Genomic DNA, 11,878 nt, shown 5'->3' on the forward strand with positions numbered 1-11,878 from the left:
GAATTTACACCACTGCAAAATGAATTACTAACAGCTGCCCAATTTACCCAAAGTTCTTAAGTAACAGTAACTCAGAGTTAGGAAGGCAACCACGGGCCTGCTTCTCTTTCCAGCAGCTGCAGAGACTGCAGACATGTCACCTCTGGCTGGGGACAAGGATTTGCTGGTGAGAGGAGATCATTTGCCAGGGTGGGTAGAAGCCTTTCCAACAGGAAGGGCAGACACAGGAGGAGCAGTAAAGACCTGGCTAAAGGAAGTTATACCTGATATGGCATTCCAGAGCTGATTGAGTCAGAGAGAGGTGCTCATTTTACAGCAAGTATAATCCATCTGCTGTACAAGTCTTTGGGGATAGAGAGGAAATTACATACACCACATCACCCACAGTCTTCAGGACAGGTAGAGAGAATTAATAGAATGTTGAAAGAAAAGATAGTGAAAATATGCACACACACTAATCTGAAATGGCCAGAAGCCTTAAATTCGGCTCTGTGGGTTGTCCAGAATACTCTGTGACAACATGTAGGGCTGACACCAGCAGAAATTCTCTTTGGAAGGCACTTAGCTGTACCAGGACCTTATATCCCAGCTACAACCAGCTTATTGGATAGATATTGACCCAATGTGTTATATATACACAGAAAGAGTTCAAAGAACAAATTATGCTCAGTGGTATCAACCAATTCCCCCTGAAATACAGGTACAAGATATACAGCCTGGAGATGGAGTTTTAAATAAGATATTCTGTAGAAAAGCCAAATTAGAACCCAGATGGGAAGGGCCATGTGCTGTTTTACTGTGTTCCTATTCTGCTGTTAAAGTTTTAGGTAAGGAAAATTGGATACACTATTCTCACATCAAATGAACAATGGATGATCTGTTCCATCACTTTCAATAGTGGTGTCCCCCAGGGATAAGTCCTGTTCAGTGCCTTTTATTGTTGATCTGGACGAGGGCATTGAGTCCACCCTTGTTAAATTCATCAACAACACGAAGCTGGGTGGGAGTGTTGGAGGGTAGGAAGGCCCAGCAGAGGGATCTGGACAGGATGGATTGATGGGCTGAGACCTGCGATGTGAGAGTCAACAAGACCAAATGCTAATCCTACAGTTTAGTCACAATAACCCCCTGTAGCAGCACAGCCTGGGGACAGAGTGGCTGGAGAGCTGCCCAGCAGAGAGGGACATGGGGTTGCTGGTTGGCAGCGGCTGAACATGAGCCAGAGTGTGCCCAGGTGGGCAAGAAGGCCAATGGATCCTGGCCTGGCTCAGGAACAGTGTGGCAGCAGGAGCAGGGAAGTGATTCTGTCCCCGTACTCAGCACTGGTGAGGCCACCCCTGGAGTGCTGTGTCCAGCTCTGGGCCCCTCAGTTCAGGAAGGATGTTGAGGTTCTGGAATGTGTCCAGAGAAAAGCGATGAAGCCGGTGAAGAGTCTGGAGCACAAGTCCTGTGAGGAGCAGCTGAGGGAGCTGGGGTTGTTTAGGCTGGAGCAAAGGAGGTGCAGGGGTGGCCTTCTCACTCTCTACAACCCCCTGACAGGAGAGTGGAGCCAGGTGGGGGTCGGGCTCTTCTCCCAGGCAGCCAGAGACAGGACAAGAGGACGCAGTCTCAAGCTGCACCAACAGAGGTTTAGGCTAGACATTAGGAGGGATTTCCTCACAGAAAGGATGATTAGACACTGCAATGAGCTGCCCAGAGAGGTGGTGGAGTCATCATCCCTGGAGGTGTTTAAGGAAAGACTGGACATTGCACTTCATGCCATGGTCTGGTTGACACAGTGATGTTCAATCACAGGTTGGACTCAATGGTCTCAGAGGTCTTTTCCAACCTTAGTGATCCTGTGACCCAGCTTCTGTGATCAACTGGTTGATAAATAACTGACCTCTGAGAATCCTTTGTGATTTTGTGTTGGTAACCATTTAATTATTTGTGCACGTGAATCTAAGTTGTACTCTATCCTCTGAAAGTCTTTTTTGCCTTAATTCTGTTATGTTTTTTAACATAATGCTCTATGCTGCATGTGAGCACCAAAACCACAAAGGAAAGATTTCCTCCCCACTCCTCCAGCAATCACTGTCTGTCACAGAAGAACAACTGGCCCAACTCACTGCTAGGCTGGAGCTGGAATCTTCCCCAGACCACTGGTTCTATGAATTTTTGGCTTCCCTTCCCTGCTGCTGCCATTGCCTGATGTGCCACACGGGCACCTAACACCTGGCAGTGGGCTTGCAGTGTGTTTGCAGTGCGCTGGTTCTCAGAGACCAGGCCATGAACAGCCTGGCTGTCACTGAGCTGGACACCCTGCCCAGCTGAGGCACTGTCAGTCTGGCTGCTGCCTCTTCGCTGCCCCCACTCAACTATTAACACTCGGTTTTGGGAAATGGGACCCCTTGGACACCGTGATCCCGTCTGTCCAGGGTGTTCAGGTGTCTGGGGGAAGCTGAGGGCAGCCTGGAGGATCTGAACCTCTCCCCACCCTGACATCACTCCCACTCTGAGCATCTCCCAAGGTCCAAAGCCAACTTTTTCGTCCCCCGTGTCTCAGCCTTGCTGCTGCTCCTCTGTGATATTGGAGACCCACTAATCCTTTAGTCGGATAAACGCTCCTCGGGGGAGGAAACTAGGGCAGACGTGCCGCGACGAGCACAGCCCGGAAAGTGAGAAACACTGAGCAGAGCGGCTTCCCAGCACATCACAGAGGGAAGGAGGGAGGCGGCAGCTTCTCCCCCGTCAGGGTTTGTCCAACCACAGATCACAGGCGGCGGGGCAGGGACGGGGTCGGTGTGCACAGGTCACCAGGAGGGGGGTCCCCAGGGCTCCCCGAGCGGCTCCGCGAGGCTGGTCCCGCATCCCGGACTGCGCTCCAGGGATGAGTTGCTGCTGTCGGGAAGGCGAAGGGTGTCCCACCGGCCCTGGGCTGTGGCCACTGCTCCGCTCGGGAAATCTCCTCAAGTCGCGCCAGGGAAAAAAAGGGGAAATGTTCCCCTTGAGCAATTGTGTCATGTTTTTGCCAGAACAGCCTTTTCGGCCGGTGTTTGGCAGGAAGGTGAGGCCGGGAGCGCGGGGCGGGGCAGGGAGCGGCCCCAGGGGGAACCCCGAGCCCCCCCGCCTGCTGTGCTGTGCTGTGCTGTGCTGTGCTGTGCTGTGCTGTGCCAACCCCCGGGCCGGGCCCCCCCCCACGAGATAACACCACCCCCCCAGCGATCGGGGGTCATTCTCAATCAACGGGGCGACCTCCTCACTGCCCAGCGAGCCCCCTTCACACGGGGTGACCCCCATTCCTTTGCATCCCCCTCAAAGGGAGTGACACCCCCCCAGGACCCCCCACCCCACAGTGACCCCCCCCAGGACCCCCCACCCCACAGTGACACCCCCAGGACCCCCCACCCCACAGTGACACCCCCAGGACCCCCCTCCCTGCCGTGACCCCCCTCCCTCGGACACAACCAAACCCCGCCCCGGCCCCGCCCCCTCCGGCCCCGCCCCTGCCCTCCGCCAAGCCCCGCCCCCTCCCGCCCCAGGCCACGCCCCGTCTCGCAGGTTCCCGGCTCAGCCACTCAAGCCCCGCCCCCTCCCCAGCTGCCTTCCTTCGATTGGGCGGCGCCTCCCGCCAGTCAGCGGCGCGCCCGCCGCCCATTGGCCGCCGTTGATGGGTCTGGCGCGGCGCCCGCCTCCTGCGGGCTCTGGCGGGCGCTGATTGGCCCGCGCGGCAGCGCCCCCCCCCGGCAGGGCCGCGGTCGGTCCGGGCAGGCAGAGGGTCGGCGCCGCCATCGCCATGGGCACCCGCGACGACGAGTACGACTATCTGTTCAAAGGTACCGCCGAGGGGCCGCGCCCGCGGCACCGGCACCGCGCGGGGCTCGCCCGGCACCGCGAGCCGTGTGGGTTCCGGGGCGGCCGCCGCGGCCTCTATGCGCGGGGCGGCCTTGCGGGCCCCCGGCCGGGCCTGGCGGCGGGGAGCGGCGCGGGCCTGCCCGCCCCGCCCTGGGCCGGGCCGCGGGGGTTCCCGGGGGAAACGGGGCCGGGGCGGCGCCCGCCGGGGCCGGGGGTGGCCGGAGATCTCCCGGTGTCGAGCCGCCGCTGAAAAAAACTTCAGCTTCGGTGGCGGCTCCTTGGCAGGGCCCCGCTGGGCGCCGGCCCCGCGAGCCTGGGAGCGTAGGACGGGCTGTGCCCGTGGGGGTTTCACCGCTCCTGTGGCGTGTCGGGCTCTCCAGGGCTGTGGGAGGGTTCCGTGCGGGCCCTCCTGCGCTGGCTCCGGGGGATCCCCCCGTGGGGTTTCTGTCCCGTGGGTGGCTCCCCAGCCCGGGCTCCTGCCCGTCCGGATCCTCGGGCTGACCCTTTTCCCGGAGCATCCCCCAGCTCAGCCTGTGTGGCCCGAGGAGCAGCGCAGGTGGCTGTAACACTTCACCTTTCGGTTTTCCGGCCGGTTTTGTATCAGGTCTCTCCTGTGGCAGAGTGGCCAAAACCTGATTTTCACCCCCAAGAGCTCGTTCTTGGTAAGGGCAGCGCTGATGGTGCCGTCGGTGGGCGCTCAGAGGCTGCGGGGGCCACTCTCTGCCGTGACAGTTTCGCTGGAGTTTGATGTCAGGACACACCTGGACCCTCACAAGGGCAGCAGTGATTCCACTCTTCTTGTGGAGCTAAGGAAAGAGCAGATCTGTGGGAAATATTTTGTGGATGTCTTTGCCTGTTTGCTGTGTTTGTTTTACAGTCTTGAAGACAGTGAGGGGAAAAACCCCTTATTTTTTTCTCCGTCTATAAAGAGGAGACCAACCTCCAAAAATATGCTCAACTGTCTAGGTCTAAAGTAATTTCCTTCTGAAATAATTCCACTGTCTGTTTCCCAGGTGGTTTAATAACCAGGAACTTGAAAGCCTAAAAATTTCACTCCTTTTTTTCTTCCTGTGAATAGCCAATTAGGTAGGGAAAACTGCATTTGTCTTTTAAAAATACTTGTGCTGCTTTGATGTGTGGTTTTAATATTATCTGGAACGAGACTTAACCTGAAGCCATTTGGTCAGGATCTGTGCTGGGCTGGTGCTGGCACACTTTGTAGCACTCAGTGAAAACTGGGGAAGAGAATTGTCCTTTTCTGTGCTGTCTTTTGGGAGGGGTCGTTGTATGGGTGGTTTTTTAAGAAATAAATAATCAAGCCTACAAAGAAACACTTTCCTATCTACTCATTATTTCCTTCCTTTGAGACTTTTTGGGACTAGCCAAGAAATAATATAAATGGGACCAAGTGGGATGAGGTCTCTGCTGCAGGACCAACTCCCTTTCCTTTCCCTTCTGCCTCCTCCAATAGTGGAATTAAATATCAAGGGCAGTTGACACAATAATGTCCAAGAGTTTGGTTGGCTTGTTGTTCAGCCCCTTCTTAGCTACACAAATGGATTTTGAAGTCAGTTCTGTCAGTCACATGTAGTTGTCAGGGTTAGAAATAGTGATGTAAGGAGGGTTTCAGTCTGGGAAAGTTTATTAATTTAAGGCTTGACCATTTCCCCTACCACTATTTCTAAAGGAAATTTGGCTGCACTCTAATTTTAGCTTTTTCATTTGCACCCATTTAAGCAGTTTGCATCCTCGTGTTGTAATTTTATTTAAGATGACTGCAGTGGTGCTCTGAAGTCACAATTCTTATACTTTTATGTAATGGAAGATCTGGAGCTGCTTGTACAGGAACTTCTGTCATTTAGAATGGATTATATTAATGAGCTTGATGAAATGTTTAAAAGGCAAAGAGCCCCATTTATTGTTAGGCTCTCTCATGGGAAATGCTGCCTGTAAATCAGTTTTTCGGGGTGAAAGTGGCCACGGAGTTGGTGGCAGCAGTTCCTGTGTGCAGCTGGTCCTGGTGTTCCCTGGTTCTCAGTGCCCAGCAGTGAGAGCTCCAGGAGTGGCCATTCCAGCAGGGCTGGACGAGTGTTACTGGTTTATTGGGACCAGCACATGGGAGGTTTGGGGGCACTCTGGGGGTGTGAGTGTGGTTATAGTCAAAGCAGCTCTGCTGAACTAGGGCCTCTTTATCTTAATTCCAAATTTTCCTTTCTTTGGTGTGTGTCCCGACAGTCAGAACTGCTGGTTTTGTTGATCACAACAAAATGCTGTTTGTTACCAAACTGCCTGAGCCAGCCTTTGGGGGAAGGAACTGTGTGTGCAGGGCTGGGCAGTGAGGCTGCTCAGGGGGTGTGACCCCAGCAGAGCCAGCAGCTCAGGGCTCTGCCCCATTAATTTTGTAACTGGGATGGTGAAAAAGCAGGAACTTTTCAGGATGGGTTTTGGACGGATTGGTCTGGAATTGAATTCATGACCTTCGAATAACTGTTAAAAATATGTGATCTGTACATTAATTTTGCTCTTGAAGATTAGCTGTTATTGGTTTTTATTTTAAAAATTTAATTTTAAAAATTAAATTTGAGGCTGTGCAGATGTGTGCTGGCTCATCAAAAAGGCAGGGAAAAGCAGTGGTAGGAAAAAGAGCTTTCTTTTACCTTTGTGGGAATTTAGACTGCTCTGATTAGAGCCTCAGCCTAACAAAGACTGTGCTTATTAAAAACAAATGCATGTCCTGTTAGTCACCAATATCTGGCAACCTTATGTACTTCAGATTTATCATGAACTCTGCTTAGGTGGTCTCTGCTAGAAGGAGTCTCAGTTTCCTTGATTGTTCAGAAGAATATATTCTTTTTTTTCCAGATTAATAAAGTACTGTATTTACAACTCTATCCTAAACTTGTTCTGTTTATTTTCCCTTTCTTACTGACAATGTATTGCCCTGTATGTTGAATTCTGATTTCTGCTTGCTTTGTACCAGGATCCCAAGGTGTGGGGTGGGGGTTGGGACTGTGCTCTAGGTCTGGGTGTTGTGGGGCCTGGCCAGACGTGGGAGGCAGAGTTAGTTGATGGATGGTGACTGGGTTGATGGATGGGTAACGTGGTGAACAATAACCCACCACTGGCACAGGGTGCTGGAGGAGGGAGAAATCAGGAAGGACTGAAGGATAGGATGTAAACAGGGTACTGAGCGAGGCTTGTCTGTGTCCTTAGACCATCTGATGATGGCTGCTGCTAGTTATTGGTTCAGATCACTTCCAAGTGCATCTTTCCATCACCAGTGTGGCCCCAAGGGTCATTTAGGGAGTGAATTCATCAGTTCTGGTGAGGTGTGTTTAGGGAGTATTGAGACTCTTAGCTCTCCTTTGGAACTTTCTTTTCTCCTGTGTCATGACCTCTGAATGTGAACAGGCAATGCTGTCTGGTGGCCTGTTCCCAAATTTAGAAACTTTCCCAAGATCTGAGCACTTAGTCCAGTATGTTGAAGGTTGCTCAGCTCCCATAGAAAATTAAAGTCTGTGGGTTGTGTTTGCATGTGGGACCTCCAGCCTTGGCCTCTTTCTCCTGAAAGTGGAAATGCTCATTTAATGCTCAAGATTGAGTATTAGCAAGAGGCACTTGGAGACTGTAGGGTAGAGAGAATGTTCTTTATTGAGCTGGGATCTGGTTGCCTTCCTTTTAACTTCTCAAAAATGTTTTCCTACAAGTTCTGCTGGAACATGGGGCAGCCCTGTGAAGGGACCCTGTGAGTAACCAGCCACAGGAGTGTGGGACCCCTGGAATTTTATTCCTGTGACAGGTGGAATTAATGACTGGGGAGCTGTTGATGAGGTTTATGCCCAAAACTCATAATTTTAAAATGCCAGAGGATGGGAGGTGACCAGAACCTGGAGAGGCAGCTGTGCTTTCTGCAGCTGCAAATTTGTGGGAAGGTAACTTCCTTCAGAAACAGTTGGAAACTTCAGGGGTTTTTCCCAGCTTGTGTGGTGGATGTTCTTACCTTTGGTTATGGTCAGGGCTTTGCTGTAGGATAGAGCCTACTCCAGCCAGCAGATCCCTGTGCAAGATGGGTGACCTTTGGCCTGTTCTTGGAACACCCCATGGAATTAGTGATGAAAAACTGCTTGTCTAGAAAATAAATCTAACAGAATCCTAGAGTTAGAACTCATAATGAAATCTTTTTTTTTTTATCTCTCTGTTCTCATACCCTAAAAAATGGCACAGGCAGTTTGCCCAGGAGGGCACTGAGCAGAGCTGGTTTGGGCTCTCCCAGCTGGGGAGTTGTGGTGCCTTCCACGATCCGCTGGCCGCCCGTTCCTGCCTCTGCTGTGTTTTGCCTGTTCAGCTGTGCTCACACAATTGTCTGTCTGTGCTGTCAGGCAGATGAGATGCTGGGGGGGCATCCAGAGCGTTTCAACAACCCCCCCCTGTCGCAGCAGAGCCAGGGTCCAGCAGCAGCCCCGGGAATGTGTTCCAGGGGCGGGGAGGCAGCGAGCTGGAGCAGGGCCCTGCCAGAGCTGCATCCTCAAACAATGGCCTGAGCAGAGAAAAGCTGTAATAACACTGAAAGACAAGTACAATCCTTGGCCCTGGGAGAATGCTGGTGAGCTCATTCTGGAAGTGTGTGATGAGAAGATTCTTCTGTAACTGTGGAGGGATTGGGAATGTTTTTTGCCTGTGTCTGCTTTTCTGTAGGAAAAACAGATCATATGAATGAGGGAGATCAGCAAATCTGTACTTTGAACTTAAGTAGGGAATATTCCCAAGGTTGAAGAAAGCTCCCAGAGACTGGCTGTCTTTTTTCCTTCTGCTTGAGCCAGGCCACTTGAATTCCAAAGCGTGTGTGACACGGAGTTTGTGGAGCCAAAGGGAGGGTGGCTCAGCTGCTTCAGCCTTGTCCCTGTCAGTTGTTTCTTGCTCTTGTCGATAAGCCCCAAAGTAGAGGGAACCTCCTACCACAAGATGTAGCTTTTGTTTTCACAATTCCTTTCAGGAATGCCGGGCTTTGTGTGCTGAAGATCTCTCTGCACTAACATTTTTCTGTTAACATGGCAACACAGCGTGTGGAGGCAGAGCTTCTAGCTCATCTTTTACTTCTCGTGCAGCCTACTAGAACTTGTTTTGCTGGATGAAGTTCTGCTTTGCTTTGTATCTTGCTTGTAGTATCAGATGTCTCCTGTTTTCCCCTTTTTGTGGTGAACGTATTTGTGAATTAAATTATTGAAATAAAACACCCTGTGTGACTCCAACAGGGACTGCAAATAATTGTTTACTTGGGTGTTTTGCGTTTTTAATGAAAATAGAGTAGGTTTATACTGTACAGAGGCTTTTGTTGGGCAGACAGGTGGCCTGTTGCCATGTCTGTAGTGTTTCTTAAAATGTGACTTGCAGCCTTCCTCTGCCAAAGGTTGAGTGTGCAAGGGACATCTGTATCTGCCTGCTGAGGTGGTTGGAGCCTCCAGAGCACCTTTGGCTTTGAAAATTGCTGTAACAATTTCTCATTTCCACCTCTGAGTACTGAGCACTGAGCAGCTGCTGCCTACAGAGCAGCTCGGGGTGGTTTTGGGGCTGAGGAAAACAAGCTGTGAGTAGCAAAGTTTGGGGTGTTGTCCCTGTAACCCTCTCCTGTGTTTGTGTGGCTGCACAGTCGCTGAGGGTGCTGCCTGCCAGGCCACACCATTAATTGTGAAAATAATGTCTCTCCTTTCAGTTGTGTTGATTGGAGACTCTGGAGTTGGGAAGAGTAATCTTCTGTCACGCTTCACACGCAATGAGTTCAACCTGGAGAGCAAGAGCACCATTGGGGTGGAGTTTGCCACCAGGAGCATCCAGGTGGATGGGAAAACGATAAAAGCACAGATCTGGGACACTGCGGGACAGGAGCGATACCGCGCCATTACCTCAGCGTGAGTACCCTGCCTCTGCTCAGGAGGATTCTAGCAGAGGTGCTGCAGATAAATTTATGGGTAGAGAATTAATGAAACGTGTCTGGGACGTGTGACAAGATCATTATGACAGACTCCAGTGTGGATCCCACTCGTAAGGTAGCAAATGCTTTCGTCGTGTTCCTTGGTTAATATAACGAAAGTAACTTTTAGATTCTCAAGTCACTGTTATAGAAGCAAATGATAGCTTAAATCAAAAGTGTGGGAGATTCTGTTGGAGTCCTGTGATGTGGTTTTTTGTCTGCCCTGGATGTGCTGTGTTCATCAGGTGGGGTGAGTGTCATTTTGGATGGAAGCTGGGTACTGTTGGCATCAAGTTTTGGTCCAGTTACTGTAGCACCTGTGGCATGGGGTCTCTGCTGCCCCCTCAGTCTTGAGATTGGTGGTATTTTTAGGACAGTCTGCAGCCACAAAGTCCCTTGAAATCTCAATGACTTTAAATTAGTCACGGCCCTGAAAATGAGGTCCATGCACACGCTGAATAGCCAGAAAGTAGGAAGGCAACTGTGATAGTGCTGCCTTTGCAGCATCAGGCACATCCCTGGTTAGGACAGGGTGGTGAGAAGCTTTCACCTATGACACCTTGTTAATCCACAGAGTGCCTTAAGATGTACCTCTGGGTGTACCTGTTTCTATGCAGGTAAAAGTATCTGGCAGAGGACAAAAAGCAAACCCTCTGGTCAGGCCTGGTTCTCCAGGGCATCCTCCGATCAGTGAGTTGATTTTTTTGTTATGTTACAGATGTGTATCAGTTTCTAAAGGTAAAAACCTGTTTCTGAGTCATGCACAGATTGAGCCACTTTCATTAAACTCAAGGTAAGGGGAACTTTGTCAAGATAGGAGAAAACCAGGAGAACCTGGAGCCCATAGGGAGCAATCTGTAGGGAAAGGGGTGCAGAACCAAAGCAGTGCAGAAGCAGATGTAAGTGGCAATTTCAAATTGCATATTTTCCAGAACTATTAGCGTGGTTTTCAGGATTTTTTTTGTGACCCTTGAATTGTTCTTTCTGCTGTAAAAACTGTTGCTGAGTCTGGTTCAACAACAACAGGCTTGGCTGCTGGGAACCAGTGCAGCTGCAGTCCTGTGATCCTGCCTCTCCTCTGTGCTGGCACGAGCTCCTGCTCCACACATGGCTCAGCCAGTTCTGCCTGCTCAGCCAGCAGGGACAAGGGAATGTTTTCTGCTGACTTGGTGCCCTGACTTGGTTCAACAACATGTCAGACAGGTGCTGGTAGGATTGTGTGCAAGAGAGATATGGGCATTATAGGATTGATGACACAGATTGGCTTGTGCTGAAATGGGCCCAAACCTGCCCTGAGGGAGCAAACTCTGTTCTTGGATCAAGTGTGGATAGTGACAATGAAGCCCAGAGTCTCCTCTTTAGTTTGTAAGAGAGGCAGGAGATATTTGAAGGATCAGGAACAAATACTGACATTTTACTAAGGACTGTTTTCCTAGTAGAAGGTTAAGTTATGACTTCACAAAACGTCCCAGCAGTACCAATTCTGAAATGGTGAGTTTTTGTGCCCACTGTCTGAGCAGACTTGAAAACGTCCTGGCCTCTGCAGGCTCTCCAGCATTTTGGTACATACAGTGGATTTTTTTAGAAATGCCATTAGAGAAAAAACCAAAAACTGCATCTGGAACTTGGTTTTGGGTTTAAAAAAACCCCCAAAAAACCCAACAGCAGTACTTTTAACCAGCACAACTTTTTCCAAAGTGGAAACCAGCGTCGCAGAGCCGGATGCCAGGTTTGTCGGCGCGCCTGGGACCGAGCTCTCCGTAAAGGGCTGTGCCTCGTGGTTTCAGGTATTACCGGGGTGCTGTCGGGGCTCTGCTGGTCTATGACATTGCCAAACACCTCACCTACGAGAACGTGGAGCGCTGGCTGAAGGAGCTGCGGGACCACGCCGACAACAACATCGTCATCATGCTGGTGGGCAACAAGAGCGACCTGCGCCACCTCCGCGCGGTGCCCACCGACGAGGCCCGCGCCTTCGCAGGTGGGTACCCGGGCAGGGCCATCAGCAACCTGTGGGCCATGGGCCCACCTGCTTTGCCAGCTCAGTGTCTATCTCCTGATGTTCCATAAATTCAG

At 51.2% G+C, this 11,878-nt stretch overlaps 1 protein-coding gene across 1 annotated transcript in view; it reads left to right on the forward strand.

The window, feature by feature from the left end:
* Window positions 1–3,696: 3,696 nt before the first annotated feature.
* LOC113960516 (ras-related protein Rab-11B-like) overlaps window positions 3,697–11,878 on the forward strand; it is a 16,855-nt gene continuing 8,673 nt past the window's right edge. The window contains exons 1-3 of the mRNA XM_027670128.1: window positions 3,697–3,815; window positions 9,545–9,740; window positions 11,590–11,783. Coding sequence (XP_027525929.1) covers window positions 3,776–3,815; window positions 9,545–9,740; window positions 11,590–11,783 — 430 coding nt within the window. The 5' untranslated portion in view covers window positions 3,697–3,775. The remainder of the gene's footprint in view (window positions 3,816–9,544; window positions 9,741–11,589; window positions 11,784–11,878) is intronic.

The sequence above is a fragment of the Corapipo altera genome, unplaced genomic scaffold, assembly GCF_003945725.1.
Source record: "Corapipo altera isolate COAL_440 unplaced genomic scaffold, ASM394572v1 153, whole genome shotgun sequence".
Classification (NCBI taxonomy): domain Eukaryota; kingdom Metazoa; phylum Chordata; class Aves; order Passeriformes; family Pipridae; genus Corapipo; species Corapipo altera.